Source organism: Macaca mulatta, chromosome 4, assembly GCF_049350105.2.
Source record: "Macaca mulatta isolate MMU2019108-1 chromosome 4, T2T-MMU8v2.0, whole genome shotgun sequence".
Taxonomy (NCBI): Eukaryota; Metazoa; Chordata; class Mammalia; order Primates; family Cercopithecidae; genus Macaca; species Macaca mulatta.
Window position 1 is genome coordinate 176,909,793 of NC_133409.1, and position 23,729 is coordinate 176,933,521.

Genomic DNA, 23,729 nt, shown 5'->3' on the forward strand with positions numbered 1-23,729 from the left:
ATGTCTCACTTCCTTCAGAGAACTTCCTTATTTTCCACCTCGTAAATGTGGGTTGGAGCTCCTCCCTGAAACTCCCCTCAGTACTCTTTACTTCCTTTGTCAGAGATGTCTGACACTGTGTCATAATTATCTGTCCACCTTTTAGCATCTACTGCTGTGCGTTTACTTAGCTAGTAGTTATTAGACAGTTACCTAATCAACATTTATACCCATGTCTTGAGTGGCAACATAAAATAGCACACTTATAATATTCCCATAGGACAAGAAGCTAGGGAGAATATTAAATATATTAAATGCATACTTAGGGGTTAAAATTATCTTAAGAGCATGGGACAGTGAACCAAACTCAATAAGAAGAAACTTAACACATGCAAAGTCTTAACATCAAACTAAACAGAAGAAAACAATTGCACAAATAAATATAGCCAAATAGCAACATGAGTGGGTGACTTGTAGGGGCCTCAACTGAATTTTGATCCACTGTTGCTAGAAATAACATTAGAATGTGTTTTAAGGGAGGCTGAGGCAGGTGGATTACCTGAGGTCCGGAGTTTGAGACCAGCCTGACCAATATGGTGAAACCCCGTCTCTACTGAAAAAAAAAAAATAATAATAATTAGCCAGGCGTGGTGGTGTGAGCCTGCAGTCTCAGCAACTTGAGAGGCTGAAACATGAGAACTGCTTGAACCCAGGAGGCAGAAGTTGCAGTGAGCCGAAACTGCACCACTGAACTCTAGCCTGAGCAAAAGAGCAGGACTCTGTCTCAAAAAAAAAAAAAAAAAAAAAGAATGTGTTTTAAGGATTTTGCTTTATCAGATGCATAATATAAATCAACAGTGAGTTAAGAGTATCCAAGACACTAATAATATCTTGAGCTGAAATAATAGAAATACACTATTTATTTTAAAAGATGTAATGGTCTCTCTCAAACCACAACTAGAGTAATGTACTTTATTCCAGAAAGTAACACTTCAAAAGAGAAATTGACAAAATGGAAACTATTCCCAAACACAGTGTTGGATAAAAGTTCTAGAAATAACTTCTTAAAAACAGTTAAATAATCTGGGTGCGATGGCTCATGCTTGTAATCCCAACACTTTGGGAGGCCGAGCAGGCGGATCATCTGAGGTCAGGAGTTCAAGACCAGCCTGGCCAACATGGTGAAACCCCATCTCTACCAAATTAAAAAAAAAATACAAAAATTAGTGGGGCATGGTGGCGAGTGTGCCTGCAGTCTCAGCTACTCTGGAGGATGAGGCAGGGAGAACTGCTTGGACTCAGGAGGTGGAGGTTGTAGTGAGCTGAGATCGTGCCCCTGCACTGCAGTCTGGGCAATGGAGCAAGACTCTGTCTCAAACAAACAAACAAACAAACAAACAAACAAACAGTTAAATAAATGAAGAATGTTTTACTCAGAAAAAAAAAACCCTATGAGCAGTCTTTAAATACCTAGAGAGTGCCAGATAAAATGAATAAGAGGTCTTATTCTATATTTATCCAGAAGTCAGAACGAGGACCCGTGGTTAGAAAAATTACAAGGAAGCAGATGTCAGTTTATCTTAAGAGAAGTTTTCAAATAATTAGAGTTGTTTAAAAATGGACTGTTTGCCCTATGAAATAATGAGTTCTTTGTTCAAATGGAAGCTAGAAGCCCAAGTAGTAGGGCTCTCATGAAAATGTTTCATATAGGATATAGTAGTTTTACCAGATGGCTGAGAAAATGCTATTGCTGTTCTGTGAGATTCCGTAAGGATGTAATATCAGTATATTCCTTCCATTGGTACTGGTAAGTGGAGAACTGATGAAACCCATTTCTAAGGACTTTGTTTTTTAGCTTTTTTAAAAAAAAAATTTTTTTAAAGATGCTGTGCTAAGAAAGAGGACCAGAGGAGTTGACTGCTAGGCTCCTTTTCAACAGGGACATTTGTGCTTCTCCAGCTCATTCTTGGGTTGGTTTATCACTGGGAATTGTGGCCTTAATAAGACCAGAGAACTCAGGAGAATAACAGCTTGGAATAGAGAGGTCTAGAGAATTAAACATCTTTAGCTCACAGCATAATGGAAAGAAAGTGCCCTTCAGGGGAATTTGAACTACAACAGGGCTCTGAGATGAGGTAAAAATAAAACTGCATCCTGCACTTTCTACTTGCTGTAATGCTGCAGTCAGAGTAACCCATGGAGCATCATGCCCTGTGAAATGGCTGTCACAGTTTAGGGGCAGTGAGCCACAGTAAGCCTAGGACCCACTATGTGCCAGGTACAGGGCCAGACCCATTGCATCGTTATCTCATTGAGCCTTCATAGACATTCTAGGGTATTAGTATCTTCATTTTAAAATAAGAAAAATCAGATTCTGAAAGGTAAAGTACCTTCACAAAGGAATTTTGAGACCTGAGATTCAAACTCAGGATTGCCTGAACTTTGAATTGCTCAGTAGTGTTTCAGGGATTCCTGGGCTTTAGGACCGAAGAGGATCTTAAAGAGCCCAACTTCTTGGTTTTGACTACGGAACACAATGGGGTCCAAAGGGACCAGGCATCCTGCACAGGATTTACGTGTGAAGGTAAAGGAAGCCATTCGAGTATGTCAGGAGATGCCCCAGTATGGGTACAAGCTCAGCAGCTGTGTTTTCTGTGCACACGGTGCTTATAGCCATGAGGGCAAATCATGCATCAGGCAGGGGCAGGGAGACGGAGGGCAAGAGGCCAGGGCACCCCTGCTGACCCTTCTACCTTCCCACCCCACCTTCTCCCCAATAACCCTTTACAACACCAAATGCACATACAGAAACCAGTCTCTAGATCTTGTAAAGTGCAGTGAGGACAGGGAGTTAGGATGATTCCCTCTCTCGTCTATGATCATTCACAGAGGGGAAGGGGAAAAGGGCAGGAGGAGAGCTGACTTTCACGTGTAATACCCTTTGCTAAATGCCTGCACACGTGTCATCTCATGCCATCTCCTGTCACAGTCCTGTAAGATGGGGAACATGTTAGGCTATGAAATGAATATTAGTGTCTCCATTCTATGATGAAGAAATGAATTTAAGTCACACATACGAAGTTAGACAACTAAGAAACATATGATTGGCATTTACACTCCTGATGCCACAAATCAAAAGAAAAACCTGTGAATGTCGGCATCAGACAGTCCAGGTTTTGACTTTTGAACTGGCCCGTTAGTAGCTAAGGAAAGCTGAGGATAGTTTCTGTGTAACTGAAAACAATCACATTTATCTCATGGAAATGTTAGTGTCCTTCTCCAGACCTGCTCCCTCTCTTTCCTGCATTTGAGGGCTGAGATCTACTTTTAGAATTACAGAGGGAGGGTACATTTGACCCTTCTTGAGGTAAAAGGAGAATTTTGGATTAATGGTTAACTTTGTCCTTCGAATTTCCCCTTGAGGCTTTGTCAGATTTGATTCCTTCCTTTGGAAAGATAAGAAAATTGAAGTGGCTATTCCCTGCTTCTGCCTGGTTAGTCACAGAGTGAGGCAGTGACATGATGGGAAGCTCCTAACATAACGAAAACCAGCGTGAGACTGAGAACCTGAAGACTTCAACTCTGGCCCTAGCTTCTCTGTGTTTGGATCTCCCAGACAGGCATCCATCTATCCCACAGTGAGTGCCTTGTGGACTGAAATGAGATCAAAGGTGGAGACAGCTTTAAAAAGCTCTATTCAAAGACAAGAATGTCACAAGAGGCTGACTCTCGAGACAGTGTTCCCCCTACCCCCGCCTCCTACAGAGTTTCATTCAGCAGACCTTGCTACCTGCCTTCTTCAGGAAAAAAATCTTGTTTTTGAGTTTGTGTTTAAACTAAAGTTAGTCGATTATTTTCTTCAATTGTTTTTCTTGTTCATAGAGTTTCTTAATGTCACGAGCATTCACCTATTCAAGGAGAGATGGGACACTAACAAGGTGGACCACCACACTGACAAGTATGAAAACAACAAGCTGATTGTCCGCAGAGGGCAGTCTTTCTACATTCAGATTGACTTCAATCGTCCATATGACCCCAGACGGGATCTCTTCAGGGTGGAATACGTCATTGGTGAGTGCCACGTGCAAGCCCCAGTCTTGACACCATGGGTTGCATTGTAGAGAGAGGTAGGTACAGGCACAGTTGTGTGATTTCCTAGTGTCATATGTTAACAGTGGTGGGAGCTGGAATGACATCCAGCCCCTGAATCACCCTGCGCTCTAAGACTGGTCTGTATAGTGCCAAATATTAATAACGTGGGGCCCACCCAAAGGGAAAATCTCATATAAATAAAAGTAAGTAAAACTGGTATAAAGTGTCGCTTAACTAAATTATTCTTCCTTAAACAAATGGTTTTGGCGTCCTATGGTTGTAACTTTTATCTCCATGATTTAGTTGGTCTCATGTGCTGAAAATGTTTGTAAATCTTAGCATACAATCCATGTATGCATTCCCAAAGTTGGTTCTGCTCTGATCTAGTCCCATGGGATGGCCCATGAAAAGTGGATAGTCCAATAAAGTTCACTAAACACTTTGTACTTTAATCACCTCTTTTTTCTTTCTTTCTTTCTTTTTTTTTTTTTTTTTTTTGAGACAAAGTCTTGCTCTGTCGCCCAGGCTGGAACAGTGGTGCGATCTCAGCTCACTGCAACCTCCGCCCCTGGGTTCAAGCGATTCTGGTGCCTCAGCCTCCAGAGTAGCTGGAAAAGCACTATATTAATAAAACTTTGTAAGTTGGCTAGATAGAAGATAAATATATAAAAGTCAGTAACTTTTATCTTCTCCAGCACTAAGCACCAGAAATAGACATAAAAAAAATTTCACATGACTAAAACTATAAAATATAGGACTAAAAACCTGAACACACAACCTATATAAACCAGCTATTAAATCTTAATAAAAACATGAAATACCAATGAAGAATCAAACATGTTCTTGAGTGGAAAGTCTTTCTTACACATTTTTAGTCTCCCAAGGTGTTGGTCAAAGAATACAAAATTTCAGTTAGATAGAAGGAATGAGTTTTAGTGACCTATTCCACAGCATAGTGACTGTGGGCTATAACTATATTATTATATTAACTATAACTATATATATAATATATAACATATTTATATATTATATATACATATATACTACATATACATTATATTAACTATAACTATATTATAGTTAATAATGTATATTTCCAAATTATTAAAAGTAGATTTTAAATATTCTCACCACAAAGAAATGTCATGTGAAGGAATCAATATGTTAATTAGCTTGAATTAATCAATCCACAATGTATATTTTGATCAAAACATCACATGCCCAAACCCCATAAACATATACAATTATGATTGTCAATTTTTAAAAGCCTCCCAAAATTAATATGTAAATTTAATGCATTCCCAATTAGAATCCCAATGGAGTTTTGAGTTGTTTTTGGCTTTGGTTTTGTTTTTTTGGACTTGTATAAAATAATCTTGAAGCTCATTTGAAATAATAATTACCTGGTGATAACCAAGGAAATCATACAAACAAACAATAAGAGTATTTTATATCAGAAGCGCAGTTATCAGAACATACTATGAAAAATATTTAGTAGGACACAATAGAGAATCCAGAAATGGATTTCAGTATATGACTTAATATGATTGTTGGTTTCATGAAGAAAAGCCTATGAGATTTTGTTTGTTTGCTTGTTTGTTTTTAAATAAATGATGCTGGAATAACTGGTTCTCCAACTGGAAGAAAATTTAAAAATTGACCCTCATCTTTTATCCCATATACAGTAGTAAATTTCAGTTGGAATAAGTATTAATGTAAAAAAAAAACAAGACAGTTTTTTAAGGAAATTTAACAGACTTAACTAAAGATTGGAAACTCTGACACTGTAGAAGAAAACAAAAACCATGTACAGTTATGTGCCACGTAGCAACATTTCAGTCAATGACAGATCATGCATAGGTGATCTTATGAGATTATAATGGAGCTGAAAAAGTCCTATCACCTCGTGATGTCATAGTTATAATATAATAGTGTGATTACTTATTTTTTTAAATGTAGTATAGCCTAAGTTTGTAGTGTGTATAAAGTCTACAGTAGCATGCAGTAATGACCTACCTTCACGTTCACTCACCCCTTACCCAGGGCTACTTCCGGTCCTGAAGGCTCCATTCATAGTAAGTGTCCTATGCAGATGTACCATTTTTTACGTTTTATACTGAATTTTTACTGTACTTTTTCTATGTTTTTATGTTTACATATAAATGTTTTTATGTTTTTATATAAGTACTTAACCATTGTGTTACAATTGCCTGCAGTGCTGTATTCAGTATAGTAAAACACACTACGAGTTTGTAGCCTAACAACAACAGGCTCTGTCATATAGCCTAGGTGTGTAGTGGGCTGTACCATCTTTGTTACTATGATGTTCACACATGACAAAATCGCCTGCCTAACAACATATTGTAACATGCATGACAACAAATGTGCGTTTGAAGCTCTGAACCACAGTTCTGCTGCAATTATGAGGGAATTTTTAACTCCATCTCTAAAGCCAAGTATTTAGGGTGGGGAGAAGAGGAGAGGGAAGCTTCAGCTCTGAATTGGACTTGTCTGAGGTTTGAGACACTCTCATAAACCGTTCAGAAAATAATTATGATAATGGAAGTCTTAGGAAAACTGGTAAGATGAATGTCTTAGATTGGGTTACTAGGAAACAAACTCTGAGAAGAAGACTTGTGCACACAAAGTTTACTGGGGAGATCTCTCAAGATCAACATCTGCAAGGGAGTGAAGGAATCAGTGTTGGGCAGAGGGAGGAGTTGAACCGCAGTGCAGACAGGGCCCCCGTGGATCTCAAGGTGAGCTCTAGCTATGGGTTGGATCTTCAGAGTCGTCTCGCCTTGAGCCAGGGGTATGGGCCTTTTATACCTTTTATACCTTGACTGGGGTTGTAGCCTTGGTGTAATTGGTTCTCTATGGCTGAGGGCAACCCCTGAAAGCAACTAAATGAATGAGAATTGTTAGTCACCAACACTCCCAACAATGGGAAATGTCCAGGCAGCACACCACAGCATCCACTACAGTGAACATTTTAAGTCTTCTTCTCTTTTTTACATAAGAAATACTATTACTTTTGTTCCCTCAAAAAAAGAGGGGGGAAAGCATAGCTAATTTGACTTTGAGATAAAATCTTTACATTTTTTAAACAACATGTATTCTAAACCTTTCAGAGCCCATGATGTGTACGTTCAGAGTTAAGCTATATTCTAATATGTGTGGGACATTATAGGCCACATGTATTTGAAGATTTTTCTATTATAGGCCACACACATTTGAAGATTTTCCATTGCCCAACCTGTTGTAGATACAAGCAAGGCAAATGACAAAATTCCACACTCTACTATTTAGTGTGGAAATTAAGCACACTTCCAAGGGCCTTGAAGGACCCACGGTAGAGGATTTATCTTGCTCAGAGTCCTTTCCGCATCTCATGTCATTCAGGAAGTTACATGACAGCCTCAGCTTCATTGCTTCCATAGTTATAAGACTGGAAAAAAAAGAGCATTGCTGGGGAAATAATTCTCTTAAAATTCAGTGCCTGTTTCAATAGGACTGCATAAAGCCAAGGAAATTAGATTTTAAGGGTAATTGCTATAATGAGAAGAGACGAGTATAGAATGTGAACTAGAAATGAAATTAAGTGCAAGGGTTTCTATATACAGCTGCACCTCAATTTCCAGAAACTCAGAATGTAAAAATGATGGTTTAAAAAACAGAAAAAGAATGTAATTTCTATACATTTTTAAATATCTGGCAACACTGTTTCAAGAGAAGATCCATTTTAGCTAACATTTTACAATCAGCTAGATGTCTAAGCATTTGAGACGTCATTTACTATTAACAGTGAACCAAACCTTAACATAAATTAAAAAAAAAAAAAAAAAAAACAGAAAAGAGAATACTTTGTTAAAAATAAAGGGCACTTAAAGGAATCTCCACCAGTACATCTTTAAGAGTGTTTATAACAAGAGACTTACCAACAAAGATTAACTTACTTACTCACTATATTAGTCAGGGTTCTCTTGAGGGACAGAACTAATAGGCTATATATATGTGTATGTGTGTGTATATATATGTGTGTGTGTACGTGTGTGTGTGTATATGTGTGTGTGTATATGTGTGTGTGTATATGTGTGTGTGTATATATGTGTGTGTGTATGAGTGTGTGTGTATATATATGTGTGTGTGTATATATGTGTGTGTACATATGTGTGTGTGTGTGTATATATATGTGTGTGTGTACATATGTGTGTGTGTATATGTGTGTGTGTGTGTATATATATAGTGTGTGTGTGTGTGTGTATACATATAAAGGGGACTTTATTTAAGTATTAACTTACACAATCACCAGATCCCACAATAAGCTGTCGGCAAGCTGAGGAGCAACGAGAACCAGTGCAGTTTCCAAAACTGAAAAACTTGGAGTCTGATGTTCAAGGGCAGAAAACGTCCAGCATGGGAGAAAGATGTAGGCTGGGAGGCTAGGCCCGTCTCCCCTTTTCAAGTTTTGCTGCCTGCTTTGTATTCACTGGAAGCTGATTAGTTTGTGCCCACAAGACTAAAGGTGGATCTGCCTTTCCTGGCCCACTGACTCAAATGTTAATCTCTTTTGGCAGCACCTAAGATTAATACTTTGTATCCTTCACTCCCATCAAGTTGACACTCAGTATTAACCATCACACTCACTATATACTTTAAAAAAAAAAATTATTTTAGGTTCGGGGTACATGTGCAGGTTTGTTATATAAGTAAAACCAGAGCTGTTTCATAAAGCAAGTTATTATTATATTAAAAGTACTGAAAAAATAGCTTTGCACTTAATTGCTTCCAATTTGCATTCAGTTCTTTGTTGCGGCTGCTTTCTCATTCCCTGTACCTGTATAGATGAGCTGAGATGTGTTAGTTCACTGGAGTTTCCCCGTGTTGCTGTTCTCGGAACCTAGGTCATGGGATTTATTTATGTGATTCTGCCTTCTAACCAATTTCTTTCCCGCCCTCCCTCCCTTCCTTCTTTCCTTCTTCCTTCTTACTTTTTAAATATTTAAATAAATAGGGTCTCTTGGATGGTGTGCTGGACTCTGGGTAGAGAAGGTGAACTGGAGAGCTACTGCCTTACCTGGCCAGGTCTTGATGAGCTGTGCTGCAGGGGTTCTCTGTGCTTTGATAACTGTGTTCATTAGTTGTTGGCAGAGCACAGTTATCTCTGTGAGTTAGGTGGGAGGTGTTAATGAATCTGAGGAGGTGGGTGTGGCTGAAAAATGTCCCGGGAGCCTGCAGGGCCGTCTCTCTCTCTCTCTCACCTCTGAGCCTGCAGCCATGACAAATCATGCAAGGCAAGGAGGAGAGTGCTAATCACAGGTTTTACTAACCTGTGGCTGAGGCCGTGAAAGCTTGGGAACAGCTTGTGGTGTTAATTTGCTGTTACTTTGACATAGGCCCCTGCTTTTTTGATACCCAGTTGAGGGAGAAATCCCAAGCTGTATTTCTCACCAGCTCTCCCCCTCAAAATAGCAGAGATTTCACTCCCTGAGGAGCCCTCCGAAGTGACAATAGGGTCCGTGAGCAAGTTTCTTTCTCCCTGGGGTTCAACCACGGGAACCTGGGGGTGTCCAGGTCAGCACTTTGGAGATTCTCCTGACCTTTCCCTCAATTCTGTGATGGCCCCCACAGATTCAAGCTTCACATTTCTGGTTACAGCAGAAAGATGCGGAGAAGGATGGCATTAGCAAGACCTACCCCACTTATCAGGAAAACAAAAGCTTTCCCAGGCACTTCTGGCATCCATTTATGTCTCATTTGCTACCCTTCGCTGCAAGGGAAGCTGTGAAAGTATTCCCTTTTTCCAGTCTCTTCAGAGGAGAGGGCCGGGGGAGAGCTGAAAGTGGGTGCTGTGGACCCGCAGTCATGTGTGCTGGGCACCCCCCTAGCTGGGCCATCCTGTGAGTATAAAAGTGCAGTCCTAATGCTGGCAGCATTGAGGCGGGTTGTTCATCACCCACTCAAGCATTTCTAGGACTGGGTCAATTGCACATGTTCTGCATCACAAAACCCATAAAACATGGAAATGTCATCAGCAACACTTTAATATCTTTATTTCACTTATTTCTTGAGTAGCGTTTATCGAAAGCTAGCTGGGGTGTTGGATGCTGATGTATTTTTCAGGGTGGGAGTGACATGGATGCTTCTCATTTGAGATAGCTTGCTCTAGCCCACTTCAAGGAATCGGGGCAATTCAAGACTGGAGAGGAGATGATCAGAGCAGAGGATGAGAGCCTGGGTTACGGCTGCAGTTGTAGACATGGACAGGAGTGATAGGGTTTGAGAAATATTTAGGAGGACTTGTGTTGGGTAGTCTGTGAGGGGTGAAAGGGAGGAGGGTCAAGGTCAACTTCCAGGTGGCTGGCTCATGTGACTATGATGACAGATGCTAGCACTTCCAAATGAGATAAAGAATGCCTGGAATTCCAGAGGGAAAAAATCAAGTGTGGAAAATGATAATAGTGATAGTAGCTTCATTGATGACTCACTGGCATTGGTGCTGTCCAGAGGTGCTGTGTGCCTCCCATTTAATTGTTCAAGCAGCCCTCTGGGCATTGGACTGTGGCCATCTCTATTTTTCCCATAAGATAAGGGTTGAAAAGATTAAGTAATTTACCCCAGGTCACACCTGGAAAGTGTGTTCGGACCTCAATTCAGACCCAAGCAGCCTCTTCTACTTACAATGCTTACTACCTCCACCAAGGGAGCCTCCACCAAGGAGATGGTGGAGGTACGATTGTGATTCTGTTTGAATTGGTGAGTGTGAATTACTTGAGGGACTTTCAGGTAAGCCTGTCCAATAGATAATATGAGTCTGAAGCTCAGGGAGGACAGGTGATAATTTGGATATCATACACACGTGGGCAAGCTCACTCAGAAAAAGGTAAATTAAGCCAGCAGTGGACTGAGGCTTAAGCCCTGGGGAAAACAACTTCTAAGGCATCCCTTCAGAAACTAGAGCCCTTGGAGGAGACAAAGACCAAATGAGCAGATAAACAGAAGGAAAATAAGGGGAATGCAGTGTCACTAAATCCAGAAGAGTTGCGTGTTTTAAGAGGAAAGCATGACCAATGTTATTAAATATAACTAGGAGATACAGTGAGATAGGAATTTCCCACTGGAGTCAATAGTTAATGGGACACTGGTTGAACTCGGGGAGATTCCAAATTTTAATGGTCTAAAAGTCAAGGAGATATGAAGAAATTGATGTAGTCAATTTGGATGAATCTTTAAAGAAATTTGAAGGAGAGGAAAAGAAAATTTGGATAGTAGCTAGAGAGGAATGCGGGTGAGAAGAGGGATGTTTTGATTTCGGTATTTGTTTCAGGATTGGAGGGACTGGAAGATGTAGCAGGCAGAGAGGAAAGAAGAATTCTGAAGATTCAGGAGGGACTGGAGGAGAATCCTGGAGGAGGTAGAAGCATAGAGGACAGGGGCATGGGTGAGGGGCTGAGTAGGAAGAAAAGTCCCTCATCTTCCAAGGTTGTCAAGAAAGAGGTGAGGGAGAGTATGACTGCCGTAGGTGGAGAAGTATGAACTAAATCTCATATCTGACAGTCTCAAGTTATTTAAAGACGCAGGTGGTGAGCAGGTGCTGCAGGGTCTTGGCGGGCAGAGGAGTACCCTTCTATCTGAAAACATCATCCATATCCTTTAAGACTATGTCTTCCCATGGATTTTTGTTTCAGAAAGTCCAGGTGAAATCATCATGCTGATGTGTGATTTTCACGTACATAACATAGTTTCTCTATTGAGAAATGTCTTGCCCCAAATTATGCAGCTTGTAACGTATAGAGAACTATTTCTTAGCCTATACTCTTTCAACTATTTTATGCTGCATTTTGGTGAAAATAGACAGCCTATTTCATCATTTTGAAGCAACATTTATATAGAATGTCATTTCAGACTTTTGCTCCTATGGGTTTCTGCATTGATGATCAACGTGTTTATTTTTAAGCATCTCTGTGAAGTGACTAATAATGGCATCTAAGAAAGTAGGACAGTGTTTCCCAGAGAGTGTTCTCTATGAACACCTGTCATGTGAGATGCTCCTTGGGGGGAAAAAAGTTCCATCGTCAAATACATTTGGATCATGCTGTGTTTTGTGTCTCTTCTCATAGAGGCCCAAGGCACATTCATATATAAAAGGCTGTGAGTAGACAAGCAGCCAAAAAATGAATCTTGTTAGCCCAACAATTCCCAAAATTGTTCTACTATAAACACTATCCTAACACATTTTTATTTTTATAATACCATCTAATAAAGTGCAGAACTCATTCCAGGAAATGCTGGACTATAGATGCATATTACCTCTATAGAACACTGAGGCAGGTGGACGGCAGATCTTGAACAGATTCATAGTCTATGTGTTGTGATAACTTTATATCCATTTTTTTCTTTTTGACACTTAAGATTTTGTGCAAACATTGAACTAACTATCAATTTGGCATTCATTTTTAGTAACTTTTCAAAAATAATTGTTAAGAGTATGTTCTTATATTTATTTCTCAGATATTTATTTGGCTTCTTTTAAGCATAAAGCCTATTTATTTTCTTTTTGAATGTGCTTATTAAACTCTTATTGAATACTTTGTATGTGCAAAGCATCATATTGGGATTAGAGTAGTAAGATACATTCATCCCTTGCCTCCAGAGTATTTGTTGTCCAGAGGGGACAGTCTGAGTAGGAAAGGCTGTGTTCAGTGCCAGCCTTTTGAACAAATGCTTAGAAGCCACCTTGGAGGGAGCGACTGATGGCAAGAATAGTTGAAAGAATCCCCCACAAAGTGCTATTTGAGGTGGGTCTCAAAAAATGAATAGAAATTGACCCAGGGGAATGGAAAATGTATACATTCTAGAAAAAAAAAAAAGAAGAGTTCAGTGGAGCATGACATTCTGGAAGCACACTGATGTCTTTGTATGACTTGATAAGAAGTTTAGATGTAATTCTATAAACAGCCAGAAGCCTCTGTAGTAATATTTTAGATAGAGTATTAATATCTGATTTTTTCCTACTTTTTAGATTACTATAGCAGAAGTGTGGAAGATAAATGGGAGGACCAAGATTTTGTCAGGGACATTAGTAAGAGACTCAAGGGGGAAAAAAAATCTCACTAAGTAATAGGATAAATGGATGCTGCATGAGTGTGCATGATTTTTCCCCTCCTTTTTTCCCCCAAAGGAACTTATCTTTACTTCTATAACTAGAGGTAGTAAAATGTGTGTGTGTGTGTGTGTGTGTGTGTGTGTGTGTGTGTGTGTGTGTGTTTGCATAGTAAAATGAGACTCACCTGTAGTGAAGTAACACTCTGTGGTCTGAGGACTAACAATATGCCCCAGTGGCTGGCCCTCTGCCGTCTGTAGGTCATGCCAGGGACGACAGCTCATGTGATAAAAGGGCTAAATGAAGCCCTTTTGGTGGGGAACGAAGGGGCTTGGACTCAGGCAGTGCCCAGCAAGAACCTGACCTCCACCATGGATAGCAGTGACAGAATCACTTTACCCCACCCCCCATCACGTTACTGTTTCCTCACCTGAAAATAGGGACCATAATATTTATTTTAAACAGCCATTTATGGGTTAAAGGAGATCATGTATAGGAAACCACATTTTTATTCTCACAATAAACCAGGAGGCAGGGAAGGTAGAAATAAAACTTATTAAAAATATGGAAACCAATGTTCACAGGGATTAAGTGATTCACCCCAGGTTGTGGGCAAAGGATCTGAGCAAACATTTCTCAAAAGAAGACACCAAAATGGCCAATAGGCTTACACAAAAATGCTCAACACCTCTAATCATCAGGGAAATGCAAATTAAAACCACAATGAGGTGCCACTTCATACTTGTTAGAATGGTTACTACCAAAGAGAGTGATAACAAGCCTTGGCAAGAATGCAGGGAATAGAGAACCCTATACACTAATGGTGGGAATGTGAATTAATGCAGCTATTTTGGAAAGTCGTGTGGCGGCTCCTCACAAAACTAGCAATAGAACTACCATGTGATTCAGCAATCCCACTTCTGGGTATGTATCTAAAGAAAATTGAAATCAGTATGTTGAAAAGATGTATGTAGTCTCATGTTCATTTCACTGTTACTCGCAATAACCAAGATATGCAAGTAACCTAACCAATGGATAAAGAAAATGTGGTATATAGACACAATGGAGTACTATACAGCCCTTAAAGAAGGAAAATTCTGCCTTCTCAACAAGGCTAGAACTGGAGAGCACTATGCTAACTGAAATAAACCAGGCACAGAAAGACGAATACTGTATGATCCCATTTATATGTGAAATCTGAAAAAGTCAATCTCACAGAAACAGAGTAGAAAGTTGGTTACCAGAGGCTGGGGCTTGGAGGCAAAGAATGAGGAAAGAGAAGATGTTGATCAATGGGTACAAAGTCTCAGTTAGACTGAAAGAAAAAGTTTTAGTGATCTACTGCACGGCTTGGTGACCACAGTTTAAAATAATATATTGTATATTTCAAAATTGCTAAAAGAATAGATTTTTAATGTCTTCACCACAGTTGCCTTTCTTTTTTCAATGTACAGAGAAAAGAAAGGTAACTATGTAAGGTAATAAGCACGTTAATTAGCTGATTGAATCTTTCTACAATGTATACATAGATCAAAACTTCACTTTGTATCCCAATAAATTCCCCATAAGTGATTGTCTACATCTACACACGCACAAAGAAAATGCTTCCAAAAGCAAATAGGAGGGCACTGCTCTCATGTCTTTTTGTTTCCTGATGGCAAAGACAACCATCACTGAACCTCCCAACAAAAATACCCAGTGTCCTTGTTACATCCATTCTGACAGCTTCATTTGTCAAACAGGGGCTGTGACAACCCACAGGCCAAGTTCTGCCTGGAATTATTTGCCCATAGTTCTAGTTGAAATGATAGAAACAGTTTAATCTCAAAGTAGGTGGGATAGCCATCCATATTTTGGTGTCAGAGACCTTACCATGTGCTTCCTCAGCCCTGCCCTGTCACCCATATCATGTCTACAGAGCAGGAGTTTCCGAGTGAAGCTTACGGTCCTTAGGGTAATAGAGTCGCTCATGTCTTTGTCACATCAAGGGTGCCACACAGAGCACTTATGAAGGGCCATGGGTATTGGAATGAGAACACTCAGAACATTCACAAAGGCTTCCTCCCTGACTGCCTCCTCTGCTTTCTCCCCTCTCTTTCCTATTCCCCTAATTTGCCTTCACCTTTGCTCCTATGTCTGTTTCTCTCTGTCTTCACACTTCTATGTTACGATGACCTCTTTCACTTACAAGAATTTATAAATGTGGCTCATTTGCACCCACATAATTGAAACTGTACTCCACCAGAAAGCACTAGTCTGAACTCAGGGAGGATGGACTGTGGGTATTCCCTGGATTTTCCACATAAATTCTAAGACATTTTTGCAGCGTATGAAGCAAGGGGTGAAAAAGGTGGGGAAAAAATATTTAATGAAAACAAATGTGCCCACTGTGATACCTTGCTCGTGAGTCTCCAATATAAAAAGAGAGCATGCAAGTGGAATTAAAGCCCACAAAAGAAAGGATCCAGGTGGACTAAATATTCTTCATCTGTGCCCTCCAGTTACTTCAGAAGCATGTTGTAAGGATGGATGAGGGAATAACTGGAAGCTCTTTGAACTGCTTCGTGACAGTTGCTTCCTAATAAGATGACCCAATTACCAGCCTTATTTTCAATATTGCAACTATACAGGAAAGTTAAAGTCTTACAGTATTCCTTAAGGAAGGATAACCTTCATAAAATGCTACTATAACAGCAGCTAGAGCCAGAAAACCATAAGACAGGCTATAAATAGCTATACCTCTCTCTTGCTACCCTCTTCACCCCCCTTTCTTCTCAATATCTCAGCCTCTTTTCTGATCTTTTCTCTTCTTTCTTAGGATTTCTATTACTTTCCATCTCGGTCTGCCTGTTTCTGTCTTGCTCTTGCTCTCTCTCTGTCTCTCATGCATACATACACACTGTCCTGTGGATGCATGTCTAGGTGTTAGTGGCAGCAAATGTATTGGAGTCCCACGGCACCAAAGTATGTTAGCAGCCGTGAATCCATATGGATCTACAGCAACCTCAATTCTTGCCTCCTTATAAGGCAGAAGGAGAGACTGGGGCAAGTTTTAGAGCAGGAGTGAAAGTTTATTCAAAAGCTTTAGAACAGGAATGAAAGGAAGGAAAGTAAACTTGGAAAAGGGCCAAGTGGGTAACTTGAAAGACAGTGCACAGTTTGACCTTGACTTAGGGCTTTTGTTTGTTTTTTTGAGACAGAGTCTTTCTCTGTCACCCAGGTTGAAGAGAAGTGACACGATCTCAGCTCACTGCAACCTCCACTTCCCAGGCTCAAGTGATTCTCCTGCCTCAGCCTCTCGAGTAGCTGGGATTACAGGCACTTGCCACAACACCCAGCTAACTTTTGTATTTTTAGTGGAGATGAGGTTTCACCATGTTGACCAAGCTGGTCTCAAACTCCTTACCTCAAATGATGCACCTGAAAGTGCTGAGATGACAGGCATGAGCCACCGTACCTGGCTGACTTCGGGTTTTATCTGTTGGCATACTTCTGGGTCTTGCGTCCCCACTCCTGTGATTCTTCCCTTACGTGGGCTGTCTGCACATGCAGTGGCCTGCTAGCGCTTAGAAGGGGAGCATGCACAGTGCATTTACTAGTGTTGTACTCTTGGTCACTTGAGGCATTTTTTCCTTACCAGTTGAGCGTCCCTAGAGGAAGAACACATACTGGTGAAATTCCGCCATTTTAACTCTTAGCGCGCATGCGTGAGCCCACTCAGCCAACTGCTGAGGTCTTATTGGGAAGCTGCTGATCACCAGTTTCAGGTATTTCTGTTTATTGGGAGACTGCCCTTCCCTGGCACTGGCTGGGACCAATTATTATTTTAGAGAGACAGTTTAACAATTGCCTGACCATCACCTGATGGTTGCCTGCCATTCCTGTTGTGTGTGTAATGGGGGAAGCCTTCTCCTCCCCTACTCATGCCTGACTAGGTACCTACCGTAGCATAGGTATTTACTCATTTGTCAGAGGAGTAATGGGAGTTACCCTTGGGAGGTGAGTCTGACAGTTTTTGTGTCTGTTCATGAGTATTTCTTTAGCCTTCAGGAAGCTGGGGCTGGATGTTCTAAATGTGCTGCCCATCTCTGGCTAAAGCCTAGCTTAGCCATTGCGATGCTCCTTCTCTGCACTGTTGGAGGTTTTGCTTTGGCTTCTTCAACTTCCTTGTCTATTTCCTGTCCAAATCTGTTTACAGATCTCTATAACATCTTGTCCCATGTCTGGTTCCATGAATTTCTGATGCAGAAATCTCTGCTGTGTCCAGCACTTTGTGACACCCCATAGGGGGTTTAAGAGGAATGAAAGACCCCATCTCTGTCTTTTTTCTTTCTGAGATGGAGTATCACTCTGGTGCCCATGCTGGAGTGCAATGGCGCAATCTCAGCTCACTGCAACCTCTGCCTCCCAGGTTCAAGTGATTCTCCTGCCTCAGCCTCCCGAGTAGCTGGGATTACAGGCACCCACCAGCATGCTCAGCTATTTTTTTTTAATTTTTTTTTATTTTTAGTAGAAATAGGGTTTTACCATGTTGACCAGGCTGGTTTCAAACTCTTGAACATCTCTGTCTTTAAAGAGCTTACTGCAGTTGGAGTGAGAAGAATTCCACAAACAATGAACACAGTCATAGACTATGTAATCAAGAGCTATACTGATACAGTTGCCTTCCAGAAATGTGTGACATGGCTGGCAGAAGGGACTCTGGGCAGTCAAGAGCGAGAGAATCAGTTAGAGTTGAAGGGTAAAATCTCAGAAAAGGGCAGGGAGGTCTTGAGATGACTCCTGAGGAATTGGGAGCATTCCAAGAGGGCTAGGAAGTATATACCCTCCAGGCAAGGAGGATGGCATTCTTGGTAGTCGAGGAGCTTGTTGTTCTGCTGATGCACACAAGCTTCTAGTGAGAAGGGAATATTTTCCTGAATCAAGTTTCCGGCTGATTTGGAGTTTGGGCACCACTCAGTTTCAAGGCTCTGGAGTTGTAAGGAGCTTGCAGTGGCAGGAAAGGCCCATCAGGCAGGCCCATGAGGAATGTGCTCCCCTTAAGGAATCAGTCTGCTGTTACTGCTTGGTTAGTGCCCACGGTGGACAGGGGCCTTTGGTATTAAAGCAATTAATTTTACAAAAAGAGGAAGAAAACCTTATGTTTTTGTGACTAAAATGACGGAAATGAAGTAGTGGAGACAGCTGCAGTGGCATTTTCCATCAAACAGCTTTTCTATTTGTGCAACATATTTCTAAGTGATAGAAAATGACACACTCTCTCCATTACTTCACTTCCATCATTTCCATCATTTCAACCTTTTCTAACTTTCATATTTGTGAAACAAATTGCTTTAAACATGTCAAAGACATTTGAGTAGAGTGTTAGCCAAATTTTAAAAATAAAGATGATTCATAAAGACAGTTCTTGTGTTTATAGCCATCAAGACAAAATTTCAGGAAAAAAAAAATCACAGTCCTAATTACTGAAGGCACAAGCATAAGGTAATCATCTTTGGAAGTTAGAAACAAATCTCTTTTTGCTCTCTGCCTCTTTTCCCTTAGATTTATATGGGATGGTAAACCTGGCTTTGTGGTGCTCAATCATCCTTGCTTTAATGATTCACTAAGTAACCCCTTGCAAGTTGATTTCTCCAGCCTCTGGATTTATTTGCATTGTTATGCAATGTGTGGAACACCTCACTGCTGTTCTGCTCCTCACCAATTAGTTTTATCTTCTCTTATAGCTGATGCTTCTTGAGGGGAAAGGCCACCTTGCGTCTTTTGTTAGAGATAGGATGTTGCCGAGGGTAGGGCAACCAGGAGGCATCCCTTAGCATGTAATTTTGAAGAATCGATATTGATGCTCCAAACAAAGTTGGTTCAAAAATGTGTCTCTTAAGAAATTTAAAAACCTACATCACTGATGGAAAAAAAAAAAAGGAAGGATGTGAATATACAGGATAATTGTACAAAAATTGAGTACATATATTGTTGTTGTTTAAAAGTTTAAAAAATTTTTGAAAGGAACTCCACTTTACAGAAAATTTACAAGACAAACCATACAAAGAACTGTTTTTTCCCAGAACCATTATTAGAATTGTCGATCTGATGTCTCATCATCCCTGAATATTTTAGTGTGTCCTTCCTACGAGCAAAGACATTCTTCTGTGCAACCATCAAAATAAGGAAATTAACACTGATATTTTATGGTAATCTAATCTTTAGAACACATTTGAGTTTTTCTACTTGTTTGATAATGTCCCTTTTAGCAAGGGAAGCTAGTCCAGGATAACATGTTATACTTAGATGTCATGTCTCATGTCTTTAGTTTTCTTTAATTTGCAACAGATTCATAATCTTGCTTTGACTTTCATGATTTGACACTTTTGAACATTACAAGGCAGTAATTTTTAGAATGCCCCTCCATTTGGGTTTGACTGACGTTTCCTCACTTGATATTAAAATCAAGTCACGTATCTTTCACAGGAAGATTGCAGAAATGATGCTGTGTTCTTCTCGGTGCCTCCTACCTGGTTGCACATAACTTTTACAGATCCCATTACTGATGATGTTAACTTAACCACTCGATTAAGGTGGTGGCAAAGGTTGAGTACCCAGGAAGTAGACTGTGAAATTAGCATGCAAGCCGTCGATGAGGGAGTGCCGTTGGGATCAACTCCTATGGAAGGAAGCAGTATTGGGCAGTGGGGGAGTCAGGCTAAAATGCAGTCACACCAAAGGCCTCAGCTGACCCTCTGTGAAACTCTGGAGCTGAGATGGCTCTTCACAGTTCTCCTGAGATGGGGACAAAGGGATGGGGCTTTGTTGCTCCATAGTGATCAGTCACTGGATGTGAGCCATCCCTGGAATGAGGTGTGACCCTGGATGAGGCAGTTTTCTTCTGCTAAGGCAACTCCCAAGAAGGGCTGAACCACCAAGCACTATTTTCTGTCATCACTCCCAGCAGCTGAGGATAAGCTTGTCTGTCATTTCCGAAGGTGTGTTGGGAAGAACGTCACAGAGCCCAACACAGAGGCGACTGTTGGAGTTGCCCCTGCAAAGTTACTCTTTATTCCTTTTATGGTTAATAAGTACTTTATAAGAAATTATCTTGAGACTATAAAATCCCATTTATTACCAAAATTATTATCGATAGAATGATTGATTAATACCAGGATGAATCCTGATTTTCTCCTTTAATTAAATAAGTTATTTAAATATTTTATTATCATTAAATAACTCAATGTTCAAATAGCTTCAAATAGCCTCGATTTTGCCAGTTGGAAACTATTCCAACTAGTTTCAGTATCCTTACTTCCTCATTGTCTGGCACAGTAAGATGTTTCAGGCCCATTTTGAATTTTCCCTGCACCTACCCTCAAAAGAACCATTTCTCTAAGGAGAACCATTTCTCCAAAGAACTCTGCTTCAGTTTAATAGAAAGTAGTATTTAGAAACCAAGATCTAGGTCCTAGGTGTGCTCGTAACTATTTTACCTCCTTGCAGTATTTCCCAATTCAACCTAGGTATATCTCACTCATCATTCTTTTCACCTGTCTGCCGTACCTATGGTGACCCCGGATTCATGACTCTTGTCCTCCACACGTTTCTTTTTTTTTCTGAGACGGAGTCTTGCTCTGTCGCCCAGGCTGGAGTACAGTGGTGTGATCTCGGCTCACTGCAAGCTCTGCCTCCTGGATTCATGCCATTCTCCTGACTCAACCTCCCGAGTAGCTGGGACTACAGGCACCCACCACCACGCCCAGCTAATTTTTTGTAGTTTTAGTAGAGACAGGGTTTCACTGTGTTAGCCAGGATGGTCTTGATCTCCTGACCTCGTGATCTGCCCGTCTCGGCCTCCCAAAGTGCTGGGATTACAGGCATGAGCCACCGCACCCGGCCGTCCTCCATACATTTTTTATCCTTGAGCTTGTCATTTACTGAGTCTTCACAATGTGCTGACAGTGTGCTTTGTGTTTGCGTTAGTTTTATGTTGCTGTTTTAACAAAATATCATAATCTTAGTGTCTTAAAACAACAAATATTTATTATTTTGATATAAGGTATAATGATATATAAAAGGTGTAATGACATATTAACTGAGCTCCTCCTACCTAGTGTCATCCCTTAGGGAGGAATCAGTGGAATTCGGATCCTGATTATTCCAGCTCTAAATGGTCCAGAATAATCAGGATCCAATGGCTGGTCCTGGTCTACCTGGTCTGACACTGGGCCTGGGATCTGGAAAGGTCTTAGAAGAAATTACATTGAGACTGTAAAATCCCCTGAGCAAGAAGACAAGGTCTTCAGAATGTGAAGTAAAGAACATGCCCTCTCCCAATTTTATGCAATGAATGAAATTCTACTATGGCAATTTATTCATTTAAGATGTGAAGGCATTATTTCCTACAAAGTATAAACACGGAGGTAAAAAGAAGTATTAGCACTCTTCTTAGTTAACATTTTAGCAAAATGAATTTATTAGACTCTTGCCATTAACTGTTAGCTGAGACCAGTTCCCTTAGAATGAGTTGCCAAATGACTGTTTTCATGGGGAGCCATGTGATGTTCAGTGACCAGGTGCTGCCAGGGAGGCTGGCCCAGATGAGTCCCCAAAGTGAGGATTCTCTAGCCACTCCACAAGCAGTATGAAACTCCAGGGAACATGCTTAAAGCACTCTGGAATTTGAGTAGTGGCAGATGTTTTAGACGAAATTCCACTGTGCCACTTTCCAAAGCACTGGAATTAGGTGTTATTTATGGAAGGCGATACTGTACCCCTTCAAGCCCACAAATAAAGAGGTACTCATCAATGACCTTTATTAAAGGCAAATCATTGTGGAACACATGACCAGAGGAAATGAGAGGAGATTTGAATATATTCTAAGGCCTTAAAAAGATGTCAAGAACAACTGTGTTCTCCCACAAGGCATCCCTAGGCAAGGATGGTCCAACCTCAATACTGTTTCTTTACATCCCTGTTTCAACTGCATCCATGGTCTCTTATGTTGTTTATCTATGTCACTTGCAAAAAAACTAGGCTTGAATACAGTTTTTTTAAAGTGATGCTTTTAAATGTAAGCAGTAATCAACTTATGAAGTAACAATGAGCCTCTATAGTAAGCAAATAAACATCCACACATAAATATACATATGAATAAACAAAATGCAAATGTGTGTCTTTCTTTCTGCCAATCCTTTGAATTCCATATTTGTTGTCGTGTAGTTAATAAAGTCATTGACTTTCCCCACAGTCTACTACTCTTGCCCTGTTATTCTCACATGGCATTAGTATTATGAATTAAATTACAATCTAAACTTGGATATTTAATTATAAACCCATTGAGCACAGGAAATGTATCATATCTCAGCACATTCACCACCCCATCTCCTCCAGACTAAGTAGTATCACTCTGCTCATCATAAGCACTAGTAAACATCTGTTTAATATTTATTGAGTATGTGTTGTAAATATCCACTTGTAGGTTAATATTAGATTGACTGCACCATACTCCTTAGAATGTTTGCTATGTTGATTTTTGTTCTTCCAATAATTGTTTTAATCTCTGGCAATACAAACTCATTTAACACTTGCTTTTATATATTGCATTCATATATACTCCAAAGACAAACAAATACTTTTTCAGAATTACCAGTGATTTATAATTATCCTTAAAATTGACTGTTTTAGCAAAAATGTCATCAGTTGGCCTGTTTTGTTTGGAAGATATTCAGCTAAACTTTTTATCTTTGTTGGCTAATGACACTTTATTTTTTAAGTCAGTTGCCATGATTTTAATGAAATGAGCCCTTCTTGTAAAACCTAGAATCCTCATCCTGCTCATGTAATGGATGGAACACAAGCAAATGAGCAAATGGTGCTTTGGCTCCATAGACTTGCCATTTGCTGGGGGAAATTCAGTTGTTGTAGGAGAGAATTCTTTATGGTATGTGTTCTGAGCAGACTGAGAACATGAAAGAGATGGGTCTCGAAGCTGCTAACTGCAAGGCATCTGGTCAGTGACCTTCATGTTCAGTTCAAATTTTGCCTCCCCACCAAGTCCCTCTCCACCCCTTGGGCTTCCAGACCCCAGCACGAGGGGTCAGAAACCCAAGAAATATGAAAACATTCTTTGTCAGTTGAAAGAACTGCATAACAGTTGGGGTCATATGGGGCAAAAAACTGGGTATGCAGTTTGGTTTATAACTGTGAAATCCGGCAAACTACAATAAATTAGACATTGCAACACCAACATCCTATTTTTTTCCCTCACATCTCTAGATCTTGAAGAGTTTAACCTCCATGGATTGATAGGATAACAGTCTTGTTTAAACTCATGCCAAGGAAGGTCTGGAAACTGCCCTAGAAGCAATGGTCATGTAGATGAACTTTGTACTTCTGGTGGCCACATTTTTTATACCATGTACCCTGAGCAATTTTCCCTATTTCCAACCTCCACTTTCCTCCCTATTTCCAACACCCAGTTCCAGCTTTTAGGAAAAGTACATAGTGCAACAAATTTAAGCAAACACATTGCTTTTCCCAGGGATATAAACATTTCAGATCATCTCTA

The 23,729-nt window shown here is 40.3% G+C and overlaps 1 protein-coding gene across 2 annotated transcripts in view; it reads left to right on the forward strand.

Annotated features, from left to right (window-relative positions):
• F13A1 (coagulation factor XIII A chain) overlaps positions 1–23,729 on the forward strand; it is a 160,177-nt gene that overhangs the window by 11,023 nt on the left and 125,425 nt on the right. For both annotated transcript variants that reach the window (XM_078000975.1, XM_001096779.5), the window contains exon 3: positions 3,862–4,050. In XM_078000975.1, the coding sequence (XP_077857101.1) occupies positions 3,862–4,050 (189 nt within the window). The remainder of the gene's footprint in view (positions 1–3,861; positions 4,051–23,729) is intronic.